This window comes from Erythrolamprus reginae, chromosome 3 (genome assembly GCF_031021105.1).
Source record: "Erythrolamprus reginae isolate rEryReg1 chromosome 3, rEryReg1.hap1, whole genome shotgun sequence".
NCBI classification, from domain to species: domain Eukaryota; kingdom Metazoa; phylum Chordata; class Lepidosauria; order Squamata; family Dipsadidae; genus Erythrolamprus; species Erythrolamprus reginae.
In genome coordinates, this window is record NC_091952.1 from 72,140,341 (window position 1) to 72,162,880 (window position 22,540).

Below are 22,540 nucleotides of genomic sequence, written 5' to 3' on the forward strand. Positions count from 1 at the left end.
GGTTTTCACAATTAACAACCATTGCAGCATCCCCCCTTGTCACAATTTGGATGGTTGGCAACTGACTCGTATTTTTGACAATTGCACTGTCCTGGGTGAGTCACGTGATTCCCTTTTGTGTCCTGACAAGCCAAGCCAAGGTTCATTTAACTGTGTTACAAATTTAACAATTTGCAGCGATTCGGGTGGGCATGAGAAAGGCCGTAAAATGAGGCAAAATTCGCTCAACTGACATCTCACTTGGGAACAGAAACGTTGGGTTCCGTTGTGGTCGTCCGCTGAGGCCTACCCGTTTTGCATAATCATGTTTTTCACCCTAAGAGCAGGCGTGACTAACATGCTAATTTCTGAGGGAAAAGGTATCGGGACAAAATGGGAAAAAATAAAATAAATTCCCGGAAGGCACGCCGCATTCGGATTGAATCCCCAAAGAACCCACTCCGGAGAAGCCTTTGGCATATTTGGCAGGGGGCGGGGCCCGAGGACTAAAGCACCTCGGTCGGCATCTTTTGCCCAGAGCGGAGTGGGAGGAGTCGGAGTACAAAAGGCCAAGGCGGTTCCACCGCCTGCCCCGCTCAGCCATGAAGATGAGCCCCGCTGCTCTGGTTTCCGCTTTCCTGGCTTGCTCGCTAGCGACCCTCCTGCTGCTGAAATGGCGGAAGAAGCGGAAGGTCCAGGACAAGATAGCGAAGGCGAGGAGCCGGCGGGAGGGCGCCTTCCAGCAGATGGAAAGAGCCACACAACGCTTTCAAGAGCAGGTCAGGGGAGAAGCCGTGTTCCTTCCTTCCTTCCTTCCTTCCTTCCTTCCTTCCTTCCTTCCTTCCTTCCTTCCTTCCTTCCTTCCTCCCTCCCTCCCTCCCTCCCTCCCTCCCTCCCTCCCTCCCTCCCTCCCTCCCTTCCTACCTACCTTTCCTTTCCACCTTCCTTCCATTCCTTCCTTCTTTCTCTTTCTTTCTTTCTTTCTTCCTCCCTCCCTCCTTTCTTTCTTTCTTTCTTTCTTTCTTTTCCTTCTTTTCCTTCCCTTCCCTTCCATTGTTTCCTTTCTCCCCTAACTCTGCCACTCTGAGGTCTGTACAATGAGCAGACTGTTCACAACCAGTAGGGAGGAGTAAGGAGGGGTTAAGAGCTTTGAAATGGGGATGGACTTTCTCGGAGAAATTTACCTTTCTTCTAAAGCTTGCAGTCTTTTCTGGAGGAATGCAGCTCCTTAGTTTCATTTTTTTCATTCCACACATAGATTTTTTTTTTTTGTTTTAAATGTGGAAATAGATTGTTATCCTGGTTGGTGCAACCCCTGCAGGCTTGCAATAGGTCAATGAAATTCGACCAAATCCAGATTTCTGCTTCTCACAGGAAGGTTTGGTGGGGCAAATAGATAGCTCCCAAACCGCTTGTGTCAGAAGTTTGTGTGTTACTCTTCCATACAGACTAGTTTAGTAAGACCTCTGGAGGGCAGCCAATAACTGAAAGAGAAATCAAGTACAGTATCTGGATTCTGGAGATTTAAAGCCTGCTCTCTTATGAATTCAGGTTGACTATTCTGAGTTGCTGGGGATCACTATATAAAAGGCAGATGTGGTGGAGAAGTTGGAAGGTTTTGATATACATCTGTTTGACAAGTATATTTTTATTTTTTTATTTTTTTTTTGTTCAATTTATATGAGCACCTAACTCAAACTGATCACTGGGTGGGCAGGTAACAAAATTAAAATAAATATACCAAAATCCTAAATAATGTATGTGCCTTTATCTAATAAAACAGTTCTATTTTGAAGTTTATCTAATTAGAATATTATTCACAGGATGCATAATTAGAAACTTGCCCATACTTGTGTATTTCATCATACAGTCAAGGATTTGTCTTGAGTAAAAGGTTATTTTCATTTTCATAATTGAAATGAAGAAATCTGAAAGCAGCCCTTACCAAGTGAGTTGTGTTAACCCATTCAACAATTGCATATTTATTTATTTAAACATTTATATAGTCATACATCTTCTAAAACAAACTCTGGGCAGCTCCCAATCAAAAGTTGAAAACACATGTTTTCTCTCCAGAAGTAATTACATTGAATTAAGTAAAATTTACTTCTAATGAATATATTAATCATACTTTTATGGCTGTCCAGCTCACAAAAAGCAAGTCTGGGGGAATGAGTAAATGAATAAAATAAATATAAAAGCTAATCATTATAAAAATATGAAAGTCATAGTAAACGCTATATAAAAACTATATAAAAACGTGAACTGTATATACTGCATGGAGAGAATAAAAAGATCAACCATAATGGAGCCATCAAAGAATGTCTCTGGTTCCTTGGGGTTCCCAGATCTTAGGTTAGGTTACCTTCACCCCTGTTTACAGCCCTCTCTAAGCGGTTTACAGAGTCAGCATATCGCCCCCAACAATCCGAGTCCTCATTTTACCCATTTCGGAAGGATGGAAGGCTGAGTCAACCTTGAGCCTGGTGAGATTTGAACTGGCGAACTACAGCCAGCAGTCAGCAGAAGCAACTTGCAGTACTGTGCTCTAACCACTGTGCTACCAAGGCTCATAACATTGCTTTTTGGCTTTTCACATTGGCTTCTCTGAGTAAGCCTCCCCCAAGCAAATCTGCAAATTTGCATTGTTTTAAATATTTATTTATTTATTTGATTGATTGATTGATTGATTGATTGATTGATTTTTATGCCGCCCTTCTCCTTAGACTCAGGGCGGCTCACAACATGTTAGCAATAGCACTTTTTAATAGAGCCAGCATATTGCCCCCACAGTCCGGGTCCTCATTTTACCCACCTCAGAAGGATGGAAGGCTGAGTCAACCTTGAGCCGGTGATGAGATTTGAACCACTGACCTAAAGATCTACAGTCAGCTGCAGTGGCCTTGCAGTACAGCACTCTACCTGCTGCGCCACCCCGGTTCTTCCTATGGATGAGAGCATCAATTATAGGATTGATTAGTTTATACTGGACTCGCCTTCAGCTATATTGCAAAATTTTAAATGTTTATAGGTAGATTATATATGTATCTAAAAGAAAGTATTTTGTTATATACATGGGGATTTTTTTTTCTCTTTCAGAACCCAAATCACCTACCAGAACCTATTTTATCATTGACTTTACATGAACTCTGTCAGAAACTTGGAGATGGCTCACTCACAGCTGAGAGTGTTTTCTACACCTATGTGGATAAGGTGAGGCATTCATTCCCTGAGCTCACAAAAAATGAGATATATGTGTAGAATAGGATTATTATGAGTCAAACTGAACTTTTCCTGAGGATACAAAAAAAATTTTTTTAACTAGATTTGAAAATTGTTTTATGAGTCTGCATTTTTCTTGTGGGTCACATATTTCCATGGCATCTTCTTTCCTGTTGCTGTTATAAGGGTCTCACTAGTGTTAGAAAATTTTATCTCTTTTGCATAGAAAACATTTTGTCAGTGTAGCAATAAACTTCACAAACAGATTCTACAGCTAATTATTCCGGAGGGGGAAAACACTCATTGAGTTCAGTGGTTAATGCTCCAAGGTAGTTGTATATAATAGTATGTTTCCCCAAAAAAGCCAACATCAGATAATCTTTTCAAGTCTTAAATCTATTAATCGAGAAATAATTTGAAAATAAATACACAGAAGTGAAAGAGACTGTGTTTCCCTGCTTTTTCTAGGCCTTGAAAGTGACTGCAGATGTCAACTGCATAGTCGATTACATAGCAGAGGAGGAATCCCAGCTTCTGTGTATGAACAAGGAAGAAAGAAAAGGCTTACTCTATGGAGTTCCCATCAGCATAAAGGATTCCATTAATTGCAAGGTATAGTTGGGGTGGACGTAGGGTGGGTATGCAGAGATTTTATGTGGCCAAACAGGTGGATGTACCACTTGTATTCCATTATATAATAAGGGGCATCTTGGCTTTGGATTTGAATTGCTTCTAGCAGGTGCTTATACGTCACAGGGGACAACCCCGGCGTGTCATGTTGCCATCATGTGATGTTTTTTCTCTTTGTGGAGCTGGGGTGGGCGTGGCCTGGGCATGAAGGATCCGGCAGTTTGACACCCCTAGTATACAGGTTAGTTAATATGAGATCATTTTTTCATCTGCCTATATCTCTTAGCTCAAGTCAGTTAATGTTGTGGATGTCAGCAAAATGTTCCTCAATAAAAGTTGTCAATTATACTGATTTCATACAAAAAAATTCAAAAATATTTAGAAAATTGGGCAAATTTATTTATTTATTTATTTATTGGATTTGTATGCGCCCCTCTCCATAGACTCGGGGCGGCTAACAACAATGATAAAAACAGCCTGTAGCAATCCAATAATAAAACAACTGAAAATCCTTATTATAAAACACACAAACATACCATGCATAACTCAAAAATTACATTTTTTTTAAAAAAATTGGGAGAATAGCCACTATAAAAATGAATGTATTGCAAAAAATTATTTATTTATTTCAAACTGCTCCAATAAAATTAGGGGGGAAATTTATACAGATTTAAGTAAAATAATTTTGAAATGTATTTGGAATGGGAAAACGGCTAGTATAAAAAGAAAACTGTTACAGGATAAAAGGAAAAAAAGTTTTGGACTATCAGACTTGGAATCAGGCAGTAGTGTGGTAAATAAAATAAATCAAAACAGGTATGGGTATTCGTATTTATGTATATAGACACATGAAAACAAGGTGATAGGTGGATATAGTTAGATGAAATGTTAGATATTAAGAAGAAATTATATGTAGGACTTAGGAAATAAACAAATAAATATGAGTTAAACAGAAATACAAAAATATAGTATGTATACCAATACAGTACTCTGTAAAATGAATATTTTATGGTATATGGTATATTATTTATTTATTTATTTTAATTATTTATTTATTTTTTATTTATTCGATTTTTATGCCGCCCTTCTCCTTAGACTCAGGGCGGCTTACAACATGTTAGCAATAGCACTTTTTTAACAGAGCTAGGCTATTGCCCCCACAATCCGGGTCCTCATTTTACCCACCTCGGAAGGATGGAAGGCTGAGTCAACCTTGAGCTGGTGATAAGATTAGTATCACTGACCTATAGATCTACAGTCAGTTTCAGTGGCCTGCAGTACAGCACTGTACCTGCTGCACCACCCCAGTTTATGATTTCTTGAAATGGGTGTAACCATATACGGCAATTTAAATCAGAAGCAGGGGTTTAAAAATCACAGTGTCTTGCATCATTATAACCTTGCTAAATCAAAACCAAACTGGATCAGTGTGATGTCTAAATTCAGTTATACTGTTAATTGATCTAATTTACTGTGGGCAGTTCTTATGCTGTTCAGGAATTCAGGGAAGAATTTATCCTTGGACCTTCTGTATATAATGTTCCACAGAGGAACTAATAAAGACATTACCAATTTGTTCTTGCTTTGTAACATCTTAAAAAGCACCATTGAACGATATCTGATGTTTCTACGAGGAACCCAAATTTCCTTCTCATCTTTATATCTTTTTCCTCATCACAGGGCCATGACACTACTTTAGGCTTTGTAAAGCGTCTCTTCCAGCCAGCGGCAGAAGATGCTGTTGTGGTGCAGGTGTTGAAACATCAAGGAGCAATTCCATTTGTAAAAACAAATGTTCCCCAATCTCTACTGAAGTAAATCATGTATTTATTTTTCTCATTGTCTATGTTTTGATTTTTATATCCTTTACTTAAGACTATTCATTCAGCTATCATTGTAACTTACAGTAGTACCTAAGGAAGGGATTTATGACCAAGTAAATCATTTGAGGTTACAGCTGTTGCAGTGCTCTTGTGATCAAAGTCCAGGTGTTTGGTAGCTCATCTGCATTTACAGTTGCAGAAGAGTTTTAACACTTTCCCACCTTCCCTGTCTCCCCCTCCCTTTTGGGCTCCTGACTCCCTAGCTGACCTTTGCCATCTTCTTCCTCCCCCTGCTGACCAGGTATGCTGCTTACATGCACTCCTGGGTTTGGTTTATGGTCACTCATTCGCACAAACCTGATCAGTAGCTGAACTCAAATCACGTTCACCTGAATATTGAAGCATAACAGGTTCTTCGGAATAGAATAGAATAGAATTTTTATTGGCCAAGTGTGATTGGACACACAAGGAATTTGTCTTGGTGCATATGCTCTCAGCGTACATAAAATACAATATACATTTGTCAAGAATCATGTGGTACAGACAGTTATAGAGGTGCAGATGACAGACTCAATGATTCCTCTGTAGAACTGTATCAGCAGCTCCTTGGGCAGTTTGAGCTTCCTGAGCTGGCGCAGAAAGAACGTTCTTTGTTGTGCTTTTTTGATGATGTTTTTGATGTTAGGTGACCATTTTAGGTCTTGAGATATGATAGAACCTAGAAATTTGAAGGTCTCTACTGTTGATACTGTGTTGTGTAGTATTGTGAGAGGTGGAAGGGTGGAAGGGTTTCTCTTAAAGTCTACCACCATTTCTACGGTTTTGAGTGTGTTCAGTTCTAGATTGTTCTGGTCACACCACAAGGATAGTTGTTCAACTTCCCATCTGTATGCGGATTCATCATTGTCTCGAATGAGTCCGAATACAGTGAGACCCAGTGAATTTAAATTAAGAATTTAACCTTTTTAGTACAACATATGTTTTCCCTTTCAGCTACATCTCAAGTAGGCTGCCAGGCACTAGCTGGAGGGATGGAAGCCACCAAATCTTGGATCCAAAGACAAAGAGTGGGTGGGCTTCAGAGCCCCTTTTGTCTCTAAATGTCCTTGCTTTGTTGATTCACAAAACTGGCAGCTACTTTTACCTTGTTGATTTACAAGTCTGGTATTTGTTGAGGGCACTTGGGGTGTGAGTGTAAAGAGGAGCATTTCCTGTGGTGAGGCCAAGGGTGGGCTGCTAAGGTGGAACGGTGACGTGTGCTCGCCACCGTGGCTCTGAGTGCTAGTGGAGTCCAGTGCAATTATGCTACTTCACCTATGCAGGTAGCAGAATCGCGCATGGAGACGCAGGTGCACCCGTGTTTTGGTGCAGTTTATTCCTTCCGTGTGCGGAATATTTGGAACTATTCCAAAGCCAATTGCTGACAGTGTTCTTTGTCTTTTCAGTTATGACTGCAGTAATCCGATCTTTGGGTCAACAGTGCATCCTTTGGATCCCACCAAAAGCCCTGGAGGATCGTCAGGAGGGGAAGGCGCTCTTATTAAAAATGGAGGGTCCATTCTGGGCATTGGCACAGATATAGCAGGCAGCATTCGTATTCCAAGTGCCTTTTGCGGAGTTTGTGGTTTAAAAACCACTGGCAACAGAATTAGGTTGTATACCGACTCTAATTTTTAAAATACCAAATTTAAAACATGTGGATTATTTCTTTTAGATTCTTGATGTATTATAACTTGATGTATTATATTGCTTCCTCGTCTACTGTAACTGTGTATCAGAGTTGCCAAGAAAGGCAGAACTAAAAATTAATTCAAATAGTGAAAATTAATCAGATAATTGACAAGGTAAAATCTTGTTTAATTGCTTGTTTAATTGTTGAATTGCTTTTTACATCTGTAATCTTACGTCCGCTTCGAGTGAATTTTGTTTAACATATGAAATGTCCTGTTCTCCCATGTCTCTGGAAGGAGAGTCCATCATGGGTTTAGCTCGAGTCTTATTGGTAGGGACTGAGTTATAAATTAATATAATTATCATATTAATTAGGTACCGCCCCCTTGCTGCCCCCGTACCTCAGTTTTAAAAAACTCAGTCAAGGAAGGGACTATGAGTTTTTTACTCCTGAGGGAGAGTAATTAATTTTATGGTTAATAAAGAGTATCAACTGTTAATTTCTGTATTAATGTTGTTGTTTTATCTTTCTACAGGTGACAGAAGGTTTGGGGTTCCTGCCCTCCGCGGGCAGCACCCCCCTCGGTCTCCTTATGGGGCCTCTTGTAGGTCCCTGTCCCCAGAGGTCAAACCTAGCCCTACACCTCGGGTGGGTGGGGGGGGTCCGCCCCCCCCCCCCCATTAACGAGGGCGGCAAGAAGTCAAATAACGTAAATATAAAATGAATAAAATGAACAGACCAAGCGAAAGCAGCACATTGGAGCGCCTGTCAGCTGATCCCCAGCGTGCTGGACACAGGCACCGAGACAAGCCGGGCTAAAGGCAGGCAGAGCGCAGCGGCGCCGCAGGAAGCGATTCCTTGCTGTCCCCAGCTTCCCGGCTAGATGGACGGCCAGAGAGCCGAGGGGAAAGTCGCGCCCGCCATTTTGGATGGCAAAAAAAGTGCGAAAAGCCGGCATTGCTACCGGCAAGCTTGGCGGCGAGCCAGGAGCAGTTTGGAGTCTGCCTAGTGACTCCTCTGATTGGCGGTGGGCAGGTCACGTGACGTGACGTCATAGCCCACATCGAGCAACCAAGCTGTGCTGCAGCCTACTGCTTTAATTGTGAGAGAGAGTTGCTTCGATTGTCATTCTGGTGCTGCTTGTATAAAAATAGACTGTGAGTACGCTGCCCCGTTATAATATTAAACAAGGATGGCTGATCAATCCAGCACTCGTGGGGAGGACCAGCCTCAATCCACTGCTGTGCCTGCAAAAAGCAAGGAAAAGGTGTCTGGCAAGGCCAAATCCAAGTCTTCCCAGTCCTCAGCTTCAATTAAGGAGGCTGAGAGAAAGATCAAGGCCTTAGAACAGAGGCTGGAGGCGGCCTTAGCTTCTCCTGCTTCAGGAATCCTGGCCATACCCCCATTCCAGCCTCTTCCCCCTTCAAGAACAGCATCCCCTGGATTGTCCTTGGGGGCCATGGGCACTGCAAGTGAAAGGGATTGGTCTCCTGACCGCCAGGCCTTACCAGGCCCTACTCCACCTTCATCTTTCGCTAGGCCAGATAGGCCTGCTTCAGCCAGCCATCATGCTTATGGGGTTTCTTCAGGAACACAGGCTTGTGCTCCAACAGCAACGTTTACACCAACAGCTGCAGGGCTTAGATCCCACACTGATGTCTGGCAGGCCTTCCCGCCATCCCTGCAGGACATGATTGCTAACGTTTATGCGCAGGGAATGGCGGTTGGGGCACAAAGTGTGACACCCCCATTGCCACAGTCATACCATCCCAGGGACCTTTGGTCAGCACCACCGCCCCCACCTGGGCTGGATTCACTGGCAGAAGACACTGGGCTGCTGGAGGAGGACAGTGAGCATGGGAACAATGAACTGTCTGATGATGAGTATGCCTTTCCAGAACAGCCCGCTCCCGCAGGGCTATTTAAGCCAACATTGTTTAGGCTACTCTTGCACAAGGTGAAACAAACCTTGGATGTGCCAGGTGCAGCAGCACCTCCGGATGCAGGTGATGGACTTAGAACTTCTGCTTCCCTGTGCAATAGTACCCCGTACCGATGCCGGCAGCCATTTCGATGGGACCCAGCTTCCGGAGTTACCCAGGCCTCCAGGCCTTATTCGCAGGGCCAATATGGTCAGTCCTATTCGTACCGCAACGATAGGACCTACTTCCAGGGCCGGGGCAGAGGATATCAATCGTCAAAACGGCCCTTTCGTGGTTCCAACCAGCGAGGTTTCCGTGGAGCCAAGTGACTCCACAGGGCAGGTCCCTTTGGGGGGAAAACTCCAAAGGTTTTGTACCGCCTGGACGGCCACAACCTCCGACGCTTGGATTTTGGACACAGTGACCCGAGGGCTCCGCCTCGAATTTTTATGTCTCCCACCTACCCAATTTGTGCCCTGTCCAGTGCCCGCCGATGCTGCCAGGCGGGCATTGCTGGAGCAGGAGATCGCACATCTCCTGGAGATCCACGCCATCGAGAAGGTGCCAACCCACATGGAGGGCATGGGGTTCTACTCCAGGGTCTTCATAGTGCCCAAGTCATCGGGAGGTTGCAGGCTAATTTTGAACCTGAAGCGCCTAAACAGGTACGTGCTATACCGCAGGTTCAAAATGGCCTCCCTTCGCACCATACTCGCGTCAATCAGAAACCGAGATCTCATGTCATCCATCAACCTGAAGGAGGCGTATTTGCATATCCCCATCCATCCGGGGCACCGGAGATACCTCCGGTTTTATGTCCAAGGGAAGCACTACCAGTACCGGGCAATGCCATTTGGCCTATCCTCCGCCCCGCGTACCTTCACGAAGTTACTGGACTCGCTGATCGCCTTCTTACAGTCCCGATCGATAAGAATAATCGCTTACTTGGACGATATCCTCTTACTGGCCAGGGATCTGGCGACTGCGCAACGAGACCTACGAGCCACGTTAGCACTGTTGCAGGAACATGGCTTTACAATAAACGAGGGAAAGAGTCACCTTTTCCCCACCTCCACTATTACTCATCTCGGCGCGGTGATAGACACCACCACCATGGAAGTCTACCTGTCATTGGAACGACGACGCAACATTCAGACCTTAGTCAACAAGTTGCAACACCACCGGATGGTGACGCTGGCCCTTTTATCCAAGGTGCTCGGGACACTAGTGTCATGCGTGGACATTGTTCCCTGGGCACGGTATCATTTTCGCACGCTGCAATGGACATTACTCCCATACCAGAAACGACGGGTCAGTCATACACACAGACTGGTCACGGTAGGAAGTCGCCTACGAGCCTCCTTGAAATGGTGGCAGTCCCGGGCAATACATCGAGGGTCTCCCTTTGGCCACTTACACCATGTCATTGTGACCACGGATGCAAGCCTCCTTGGTTGGGGGGCACATGTGGACCGTCATGTAACTCAGGGGTTGTGGCTTCCCCAGGACTTGACCCCAACGAATATCAACTTCCTGGAGCTGAAAGCGGTCCGTCTCGCCCTGCTAACCTTCACTCCGTTCCTTCAGGGAAATCATGTGCTGATTCGTACGGACAATGTCGCGACCAGGGCGCATCTCAACCACCAGGGGGGGACCAGATCGCTCAGACTGATGGAGGAAACTCAGCTCCTCTTCGACTGGGCAGAGGTCCACCTGGCATCTCTCCACGCGGAGCACATTGCGGGGGAAACCAATACTCAGGCGGATTGGCTAAGTCGGCAAACAGTGGACCCAGGGGAGTGGAGTCTCACCCTGCTGTTGTTCCAGCAGGTGACCAAAAGGTTTGGCAACCCGACGGTGGATCTGTTTGCGACTACGTACAATACTCAGCTTCCCCGCTTTTATTCCAGGTTCCCCACGCCGGGAGCCCAGGGGACCAATGCCTTGCACTCCCCGTGGCCCAAAGAACTGCTATACGCCTTCCCGCCAATACCACTCATCCCCAAAGTGATAGAGAAGATCATAGTGGAACAGGCGGAGATCATCTTGATGGCACCCCATTGGCCGCGGAGGGCTTGGTTCGCCGACCTAATGGGACTCTCAATTGTTCAACCCTGGCGGATTCCAGATGACCAAATCATCCTCACTCAGGGAGCAATCTTCCATCCGGAGCCACAGTGGTTCCATCTGACCGCTTGGCGCTTGAGGGGGACAGATTGAGAGCCTGGCATATTCCTGAGAATGTCATCGCTACGATCCAGTCGGCCAGGAGGCCTTCGACGACTAGGATTTACCAGGCCACTTGGACCGCATTCGACACCTTTTGTAGGGATAGACATCAGCGACCGCAAGATGCTAGTGTGGTAGTGGTGTTGGAATTCTTACAATCCGGACTAGAGAAAGGACTGGCTCCCAACACCTTGAAAAGGCAGGTGGCAGCTTTGGCAACGATTGTTCGACCTGAGAATGGTGGTTCGTTGGCTCACCATGCCTTGATCAGGGACTTTCTGAAAGGGGCTGCCAATAGGCATCCTCCACCAATACGACGTTTTCCTACTTGGGATCTTACCATAGTACTACAAGCGCTCACAGCGCCCCCATTCGAGCCGCTGAGGACGGTTTCTTTAAGGATGTTATCCCTTAAGACAGCGTTCTTGGTGGCCATTACATCGGCACGACGGGGTGTCGGAACTGTCTGCCTTGTCAGTAAGGCCGGACCTTTGTACGTTTCATCCTAATAAGGTTGTTCTCCGTTTGGACCCAACGTTCATACCAAAGGTCAACACCCATTTTCACCGGATACAGGAACTTGTCCTGCCAGATTTCTGCGTGCATGGGTCACATCCGCTGGAGCTTAAGTGGCATAAAATAGATGTGCGCAGAGCTGTGAAACTCTATATTAGGCGCACTGCCCCTTTCCGCAAGTCTGAGGCCCTGTTTGTCTCCTTTGGTCAACATCGATTGGGCCTCAGGGTGTCCTCGCAGACCATTAGCCAGTGGTTGAAGCTTTGTATCACAGAGGCGTACAAAGCAGATTCCCGGACGTTGCCTAGTGGAATCACGGCTCATTCGACTCGTAGTGCCGCTACTTCTGCGGCATGGGCCACTCAGGCATCGATAGAGGACATCTGTAGGGCGGCCACGTGGGCCTCTCCGACCACCTTTATACGGCATTATAAACTGGACACATTTGCTTCGGCTGAGGCGTCCTTTGGGAGGAGAGTTTTGCAGCAAGTGTGTGATCCTACTAGGACATGATTCAATGATATCCCTCCCTGGAACACTGGAACTTGGGTATATCCCATGATGGACTCTCCTTCCAGAGACATGGGAGAAGAACCGTTGTACTCACCTGAACGGTCTTCTCCAGGTCCTGGAAGGAGAGTCCATACCCCTCCCATTGAACCATGGTTATTGTGGCATTCAGTTACTGGTTGTTGTTGGTTGTTAAATAAATTTCTGTTATTACTTGAATTCGTTTTTTAAAACTGAGGTACAGGGGCAGCAAGGGGGCGGTACCTAATTAATATGATAATTATATTAATTTATAACTCAGTCCCTACCAATAAGACTCGAGCTAAACCCATGATGGACTCTCCTTCCAGGACCTGGAGAAGACCGTTCAGGTGAGTACAACGGTTCTTTTACACTGCTTTACCGTAATCAACATGTTGTGAACTTCCAATCTTTATTGGTTATGTTTTAATTAGTGGAGCAGTATATGCATCTGCTATTGCTATTGCTAGTGTAGTAAGTTTGGCTGGAAACTTGGCTATTTTTGTTCCTAACCCTGTTCAACTAGGTAAACCGGAAATGTTCTCAACATGTCATCTATGTTAAGTTCCCGTTTAGAATGTAAAGAAAGAGGAATTGATATTGAAAATTGGGAATTTTGACCGCTTTGCTAAAACTACTCTTTTGATGTCTCCATAGCAAAAGAGGAATTGTCCCCTGTGTCGCCGGTCAGAGAGGAGGTAAGATACTATTATTCGATTAGATAAATGGGAAGTTTACTTCAAGTGAATAAGTTATTCTTTGACATTCTTGTTCTCCCAAAAACAATTTCATCAGTTTACAAATCAAATTACAATAGAAAGCAAATTTGGAAAATGTTGGCAGCTGACAGCTTTTTTTAAAAAAAGTATGAACTCAGCGCAATGACTTAATGCCAGTAACAACCATGCACTTTTACATGAATATTTTATTGTCACTTTGTCTTTTAAAAGAAAAGACATATTCTTTTGAAATTAGCAATGGGGTATTGTAACAAGAACTTACCAGGAAATGGTTTGAGAATGTTGGTAGTTGTTTCCTAGTCTAGATATTTTATTTTATTTTATTTATTTATTTATTCATTCATTCATTCATTCATTTAATTGATTTATATGGCTCTGAGTGACTAACAAAGAGATTACAGGTAGTCCTTAACTTGTGATCATAATTGAAATCAACATTTTGGTCATAAGTCGTTCCAGTCACAAGTCAAGTCCATTACATGACAAGATCTGATTTTATAACATTCAATAAGTGTAGAATTCATAGACACAAAGACATGATTTATGGAGGAAAGCTTTGTCCAAGTTAGAAATTTATCTGAGATGAGCAGCCCCATGTTCAGAAGCTCTCTCTTTCTGGACTCTCTTGTTATTATTTATAACAAGTTTCTTGTGTATACATGTATAAAATATTTACTTTACTAATTTAGTTACAATGAATAAATGGTTAATATGTGACACATACTATACAGACAAATCCAGTCAAGGTATAATTGCTAACTCAACAGAGGAATGTCTATTTAACTGTTACCCTAGACCAGGGGTAGGCAAAGTTGTCTCTTCTATGACTTGTGGTCTTCAATTCCCAGAATTTCTGAGCCAATCATGCTAGCTCAGGAATTCTGGGAGTTGAAGTCCACATGTCATAGAAGAGCCAGCTTTGCCTACCCCTGCCCTAGACAAAAAGAAGAGTTTTAATTGCCTTCGGTAAACAGGAGCTGAGTAAATAGATATTTCCTTAAACTAATTAAACAAGTAGGTTGCCTAATCATATCAACCAGAGGGCGTTCCATATTCTTGGCAGACAACATTGATACTTAACCTACAAATAAGTACGTAAATCACTGTGGTTGTTGTGGCAGATTATTCACTTAACGATCGCAGTGATTTGCTTAACTGTAGCACAAAGGTCGCAAAATGGGGCAAAATTCAATTAACAACTGCCTTGCTTAGCAGTGGAAATTTTGTGCTCAATTGAGAACTACTTGTATCATCAGTGTGTTGATGACACTTAATTTCCTGCCAGTAGATGGCCTCATCCAGAAAGCTTCATAAAGTCAGGATCTGTGGCTCCCATACTGACAATGACAACTGGAATTGGATCTGAAGAAAGGAGGGGAACCACTGCAATGCTGGGTATCCTCCGCTCCCAGCCTCCAAAGTTGTTCTAAAAAGATACCATGATCAAAGGCCATTGGGAGAGCCAGTCTCTCAGTCTGCTCCAGAGATAATCTAAAACTGTGATCAATGACATCTTAGTATTACACATCTACAAATTTGAGACATATAACATTCAACACTCAGCAAATAAAATAGGTATAAAATAGGTCATAGAAATGTAACACATGTAAAACGTTTGTAGAATAAATAGGATTAAAACTGAGTGACTGAGTGACATTTGTCCAGTATCGGGCCGTGTCAACACTCAGAGTCCGTTTGGAGTGAGCGGCATATAAATACAATGAATGAATGAATGAATGAATGAATGAATGAATGAATGAATGAATGAATGAATGAATGCATAAATAAATAAATAAATAAATAAACAAATAAACAAACAAACAAACAAACAAACAAACAAACAAATAAATAAATAAATAAATTTGTTCTTGCCAGCCTGAGATCTTCCTTTATAACTGTTGAAGGACATTGAATGTACTGTAGCATATGAAAGATGGATTATTCTTCTGTAATGGTATGTAGAATTGACCTTGGAACACAGGAGAGCTGTATGCTAGGCAATGGTTTAATAAATAATTACAATCAACAGGGGAAGGTGGGGCCTTCCTAGTTTTCAGCGGAGTAGAAGTAAAAGAGGGAAGAGGTACTTTCAGACTTGTGGCCTTCTGTTGCTGTAATCTTACTATCCATGTTTCGTAGTTCTTGTCTGAACTGTCTGAAACTTGATTGAAAAGAGTACTGTTAAGCAGTGAAGGGCTCTCTGTTGCTGGTGCTCCCGGTGCCCTCCTGGTGACTGGCATGGGTGCGTCTGTCCAGCATGTGCATGCACAGCGATGTGAGATTTCAACTTCTGTGCATGCGCAGGAAGCGAAATATCATGCAAGGATGCTCGCTCATGCGAGACTTCACTTATTTTAGGCACCAAAAATTTCAGAGATTTCACCGATTTAGCTACCAAAAATTGGCAAAATTGGCGTGCACATCTCCACTTTTCTTATCGGGACGGCGTACCGGATCATCCATGCTGCAGCCCAATTCTATTGTTAAGCCCTTTTCATCCAAGGCTTTCTGGAACTGCAAACCAACCACCTTCTCAACAAAGTTCCCCCAAAAAAGAGAAGATTGAAAATAGAGAAGAGTAAACTAATGTGTTTTTATTTATAGCACTCTTTAACTTTTTTTAAAACCCCCACTGTATTGAAAAGTTGCTCTTCTTATTGTGTTATGAAGAGTTCAAATGTAGAAGAGAGGTCATTCATTCTGAAAAGTAGGGAATGAGTTGACTCTTGGGAAGTTAATCACTTTTTTAAAAAAAAATATTTTATTTACAAATATATAATAAATACATATAATTGCGATTGACAATGAAAACATTCCGAGTTACAGAAGATAATAATCATGTCTAAACAATATACTTGACAATATACCAAGGCAAATAAACAAAAAAGTCGATAAACATACAAACATACAAAAGAAATAAAAAAAGAAAGGGAAAGAGAAGAGTAAAAGGAAGAAAGAAGTAGGCGGGTGTACGTTAGATCTGTATTGAGATTATGAACTGGATCTATTTTCTGCAGCTCATTTCCTTATATCTAATATTTGTAATTATAGATAAATAAAAGAAAGTGTTGAATAAATCAAGATAAAGAGGTTTTAAGAAAGCCAGTCCAATTTTAGAGTACATATCAATGTCTCTTGCATCTATTGAGAAAGAAGGAAAGGTTTAATACCAGATTTGTGTCTGTTTGAATATATACAGTTCTTGTCATTTGTTAGGCAAGTTGTTCTTTTTTTTTCTAACCAACACTTTTTGATGAGTTTCTGTGGTTGAAACCTTCCTCTCAGAATTTCCCGAGTCCTAAAAAGCTGCTCTTAAATGCTTTCTGTTTACTTGTTTCTTGCTTCCAGTTTTTGTTGGCTTGGGACCAATGGCACGGGATGTTGACAGCCTTGCCCTTTGCCTGAAAGCTCTCTTGTGCAAGAAAATGTTCCATCTGGATTCCACGGTCCCACCTCTTCCTTTCAACGAGCAGGTAAGATCAGTGATCCTACTAACTATACAGAGAGCTTCAGATCAGAAGAAGAACAAATAATTTGAAGAAAGTGTGAGTGTTTTTGCCACAATCATGACCACTCCCGTAAAGATGCTGTGGCTTTGCTAAAGCTCCTGTTTTAATGCATCACCCCAGAAAAATAACACTAAAAATGATAAAGCAACATACAGATTTAAAACCAGAAATATTTTGTTGGGCATTTTACCGGATAAATATAACAAGGGGAATACATATTTGATTTTACATGTATTAACTCCAGCTAGAATTGTTAAGAATTCAAGCTCTCAATGTAAAAGTTAAAAGAAACAGTTTTTAATCAAAGGCAAACCCATAAAATGCACATTACCTTTCTGGTTCAACAGCAAAGGAACTATGCAAAGAAAAGGATTCCTTTCCTCACAATTAAAACATTAACAAGTGGGCACTTAATGCACGATCATGTGTGTGCAGTAAGAAAGAGAAGAGAGGGGGGGAAACAACAAAGTGAAGACAGCAAACTGAACTTAAATACAATAATCAAAGGTGATAGGAATTTAGCTAGAAAAGACAATGATTTAAACAGACAAAACATCTTTTCCCAAAGTCCAAACATACAGAGATGATTATTTCAACATATTTAAAGGACTACCTCATTTTGTCTCCCCTTTGAACCTGTGTTAGTGAGCTCAAGAAACTAATGTCCTGAGAAAACATGATTTGGTCCTGTGCCTTAGAACTATTGGCTAAGGCAGTGTTTCCCAACCTTGGCGAATGCTGGCTGGGGAATTCTGGGAGTTGAAGTCCAGATATCTTCAAGTGGCCAAGGTTGGGAAACACTGGGCTAAAGAACTTTATTGACTTACACACCCTTGGTTGCTATCCCCTGGAGCTAAACCAGCGGGCTGATACCAGCAGATTAAACAAAAAAAATCATCAGTGATTGAAATGAAAGTTTCTATAGCTAATCTAGTGCTGATTTATCCATCGTGGTGTCCTGCTTTTAAGGCATCTAATATGATTAATTATTTTGAAATGTTCCCTTGTTCTTCTGTTGCTCTAGGTTTATGCCAGCTCTGCTCCCCTTAGAATAGGATATCATGTCACTAATTCCTACAATATGTCAAGCCCTTCCATGGCACGGGCTGTGATGGAAACCAAGGAGCTTCTGGAAATAAATGGCCATGTGGTATGTATACTTATTAGGGGAGAGGGTGTCAGTTTCAGAAGGCAACACCAGTTAGTGTAAGAAATTTTTGTAGAGGGAGAAACTGTAGAGAAGGAGAGAGAAAAACGTCATCTATTACCTGGGCCTTCCCTCCCTCCCAATTAACTTCACCTGTTACCAATAAAGGTTAGGGTTAGGGTTCTTTCATGCCAAAAGCAATTTGGCTAATTTTGCTTTTGAATACAGTGATACCTTGTCTTACAAACTTAATTGGTTCTGGGACGAGGTTCTTAAGGTGAAAAGTTTGTAAGATGAAACAATGTTTCCCATAGGAATCAATGGAAAAACGATTAAAGTGTGCAAGCCCAAAATTCACCCCTTTTGCCAACCGAAGCGCCCGTTTTTGCACTGCTGGGATTCCCCTGAGGTTTCCCTCCATAGGAAACCCCACCTCTGGACTTCTGTGTTTTTGTGCGATGCTGCAGGGGAATCCCAGCAGCACAAAAACGGGTGCTTCGCTGACAACGGAAGTCCGGAGGCGGGGCATCCCAGCAGCGGCGGTGGGTTTGTAAGGTGAAAATAGTTTGTAAGAAGAGGCAAAAAAATCTTAAACCCTGGGTTTGTATCTCGAAAAGTTTGTATGACGAGGCGTTTGTAAGATGAGGTATCACTGTATTTAATTACTGTACTCTGGTTCACTTTGCCTTCATCTCTGTAATTTGCTTATTAGTTATTTGTTATGCTAGTTTTGGTGTCCACCATACAGAGTTTAAGGGATGCGGTGGCTCAGTGGCTAAGACGCTGAGTTTGTCGATCAGGTCAGCTGTTCAACTGTTCGAATCCCTAAGCGCCACGGAACGGAGTGAGCTCCCAATGCTTGTCCCAGCTTCTGCCAACCTAGCAGTTTGAAAGCATGTAAAAATGCAAGTAGAAAAATAAGGACCATCTTTGGTGGGAAGGTAACAGTGTTTCGTGTGCCTTCGGTTTTTAGTCATGCCGGTCACATGACCATGGAGATATTTTGGGGCAGTGCTGGCTCTTCAGCTTAGAAACAGAGATGGGAACCACCTTTAGAGCTGGAAACAACTAGCATGCGTGTGTAGGGGAACATTTACTTTTAGAGAGTTTTTAAAAATGAATTCGATTTTCTTAACACAGGAGAGTCTTTATATGTGGGATGGCCCTCACACTGTTTCCAAGTGGTAGTTAATTACACAGGACTGTCCATTTGTATTGACTTTTAATAGTTGTGTGAGCCTTTCCCCAAGTGTAAGATTGAATGACATGCAAATGAATGAAGTTTTATCATTTTGTGATAAATTTGTAATTAATTTAGAGCAACGATTTTGAACTTGGAAACTTCAAGAGGCACAGACTTCAATTCCCATTATTAGTATGCTTACACATCCTAAAATAGCCAAGTTTGATTTAGAGAAATTGTTTTTTCCCCCACAGTCGTGTTTCTGACTAGAGATATTTTCCCCATTTTTTTTTAGAAAAACACCTTTTTTTGTGAATGTTCTTTCATTTCTTTTTAGTTGGTCCCCTTTGAGCCAGATCACATGGCCTACCTTATGAGCCACATAGTTCCTGCTTCGCTTTTTGGTGATGGTGCTGCCACGTTACTGCAGTCTTTGTAAGTATTTCATTTTCTATAGTCTGAAATGCTGGTGAGACCACATTTGGAATACTGTGTTCAGTTCTGGAGACCTCACCTACAAAAAGATATTGACAAAATTGAACGGGTCCAAAGACGGGCTACAAGAATGGTGGAAGGTCTTAAGCATAAAACGTATCAGGAAAGACTTAATGAACTCAATCTGTATAGTCTGGAGGACAGAAGGAAAAGGGGGGACATGATCGAAACATTTAAATATATTAAAGGGTTAAATAAGGTCCAGGAAGGAAGTGTTTTTAATAGGAAAGTGAACACAAGAACAAGGGGACACAATCTGAAGTTATTTGGGGGAAAGATCAAAAGCAACATGAGAAAATATTATTTTACTGAAAGAGTAGTAGATCCTTGGAACAAACTTCCAGCAGACGTGGTAGATAAATCCACAGTAACTGAATTTAAACATGCCTGGGATAAACAAATATCCATCCTAAGATAAAATACAGAAAATAGTATAAGGGCAGACTAGATGGACCATGAGGTCTTTTTCTGCCGTCAGACTTCTATGTTTCTATGAAGTGTATATGTGGTGAAATAAGAGCAGTAGAAGGCTTATCTTGTAAATGTGATTCCCCCCACCTTCTTCTCTTCAGTTTCCAGTTATTTTTGTCAGGTGGAGAGACAGGGTTTTAATTTCTGTCATGCTGAAAGCTGCTAAGAATGAAACATTTGGGACTAGTGAACTTCCGCTGTTTGAATCTTTTTTCCCAATTGCTCCAAACAACGACATCCCTAACTCTGCTGGAAGCTTTATTGTTATTATAGATCTAAGATACTACAGGTAGTTTTCACTTAGTGACCAAAATTATAATTGGCAACTCCATCACTAAGCGCCACCACTACTAAATGGAAAAATCAGGTTACCATGATGAGCATATAATGTGTTTTCACATTTGTCCCACGACAATCATTGAGAGAGACATTGTGTATCTTCGACTTGCAATTATACTGCTGCTTTATCTATTCTGATTGTTGGAAGCCAGTTGTACAACAGTGAATGATGTTCACAAGACCGTATGTTTCCCTGCAATGATCTGCAAATAATGGTTGAAAAGTTATTCTTACCCTTCCCCAACTCTTGTAACTTCAAACAGTTGTTACACAAGGCAATTGGCAAACGATGGCTACCTGTATGCATGTGAAAGGCTATAAGCTATTAATAAAAGTGCTTCATTGAAAAGCCTTGAGGTAATGAGATACCTTCTATAAATCAGTAATTGGTTAAAAAAAAGTTTAGGATGAAGGTTAGAATAAATGGATAGCTTTTACAATGGAAAGAAGTAAGATTCTACCAATTGTGACCACATGACTGCAGAGTGATAGTGCAACATTTTATGATTGCTGGAAGAGCTTTATTTAGCCATAAAGCACCCTTTTCAAAACCATCTGTAATTCCAGACTATTGTTAAACAAACAGTTTTGACTCAAGGACTACCTATACATCTGATTTAGTAGGATTTTCCTCTTGGTTGTTACAGTTTAATCAGAATTGTTAATCAGAGCATGGAAAATAGACATTTCAGCCAGTAGTGATAGATGATGCCTGAAGTTGAAAGATAACTTCCATTTTGAAAATTATCTTAGCATTTAATTTATATGCTTGGATTGTCTGGGTTGCCTTTCAGTGAAGACGAACCTATAGATCCGAAACTAAGGATTAACATTCTGTTGTTCAAATTACCTTATTGGATGCGAAAAGTCCTATCCTGGATTATAAGACCAATAGTAAGTAGTATCTCCTACTACCTTTATCTACCTGGAGCAGAGTTTCCCAACTTATGTTCAGTTATCTGTGCCTGTGTTATTGGGGGGTTCTAATGTGACATTGCATTCTCGCACAAAATTCCTATAACTTCCATTCCCTCAAACATTTCATCCCTATTAGTAAGTAAGTTCACTATAGCGTGACTTGGTGGGTGTGGCTTGGTGGGGTCATGTGACTGACTGGGCGTGGCCAACCTAACATCACTCACTGCAAGGTGGGGTAGCATCACTTCACCAATCCATGTCCACAGAACCAACAAAAAAGTTTGATCAAGACTTCTACTCTTTCTCACCTCCTTCATGTTTGCTTTGGGTGTATGAGCATAAGAAGGAGGAGAAAAGCAACTAAGGTGCGGTGGCACAAAGAAGCTGAACTTTTTTCCCTTTCCGCTACATCGGAACTGTTCAGAAGACAGCTCTTGCAGCCACCTGTCCCTTTATGGCCCCCCCTACCCCTGCGTTGAAGTACCTTAAAGGCTGTTGTTTTCGACTGCCTTCTGAGCAGCTCCACTGTGACACGGTCCCTCCACCTGCTGTTGTTCTCCTGGCTGTGTCTGGCCCTGAGCTGCACCCTCAGGCAATGGTGTCTGTACAACCAGCGTGAACAGGGTGGCTGTCCCAGGACCATTGCCTCTGTCGCCGCCCTGTTCACACATCCCATTGCCTGCCAGTGCTTGGCTGGACCCGGCCAGGGGAATGGCAGCAGCAGGAGGGACCGCATCACAACGGAGCTCCTCAGAAGGCAGCCAAAAACGACTGCCAGCAGCTGGAGGCTTCTTTGCGTGAAAGGTGGTCGAGCCTCGCTGTGTCCTCCCAAGGTGCAAGGATAGATGAGGGAGGTGGCGGGTGAGCGAGCGGCAACTCCAGGGCAAGGCCAGAGCCAGGGAATCACGCATTCCCCAACCTGGCCAAGGCAGGCGGCAAGTGGGCAGCAGTTCCAGGGCAAGGCCGGAGCTGGGAAATCACACATTCCCTGGCCAAGGTGGGGGGCAGCTCTGGGGCCCTAGGGAATGGCATATCCTGGGCCCCGACTCAAGGTGAAGGATGAGCGGGCAGCATGTATTACCTATCTTTGCTGAGCTAAGTGGGTGAGGTGACTGGCGAGACAATTAGCTGGACCGCATGGGGAAGGGAACATGGGCGTGGGTGAGTGGGGTGAATGTTTGGAAGGGCAGGTGTGGGTGGGGCTAGCCAGGAGT

The 22,540-nt window shown here is 42.8% G+C and overlaps 1 protein-coding gene across 1 annotated transcript in view; it reads left to right on the top strand.

Annotated features, from left to right (window-relative positions):
• The first annotated feature begins 515 nt into the window (after positions 1 to 515).
• The window catches only part of LOC139164125 (fatty-acid amide hydrolase 1-like), a 32,360-nt gene continuing 10,335 nt past the window's right edge, over positions 516 to 22,540 (top strand). Inside the window, exons 1-10 of the mRNA XM_070745818.1 lie at positions 516 to 758; positions 3,079 to 3,192; positions 3,670 to 3,813; positions 5,512 to 5,645; positions 7,100 to 7,306; positions 13,182 to 13,222; positions 16,613 to 16,737; positions 17,798 to 17,923; positions 19,441 to 19,538; positions 21,203 to 21,302. Of these exons, the coding sequence (XP_070601919.1) occupies positions 582 to 758; positions 3,079 to 3,192; positions 3,670 to 3,813; positions 5,512 to 5,645; positions 7,100 to 7,306; positions 13,182 to 13,222; positions 16,613 to 16,737; positions 17,798 to 17,923; positions 19,441 to 19,538; positions 21,203 to 21,302 (1,266 nt within the window). The 5' untranslated portion in view covers positions 516 to 581. The remainder of the gene's footprint in view (positions 759 to 3,078; positions 3,193 to 3,669; positions 3,814 to 5,511; positions 5,646 to 7,099; positions 7,307 to 13,181; positions 13,223 to 16,612; positions 16,738 to 17,797; positions 17,924 to 19,440; positions 19,539 to 21,202; positions 21,303 to 22,540) is intronic.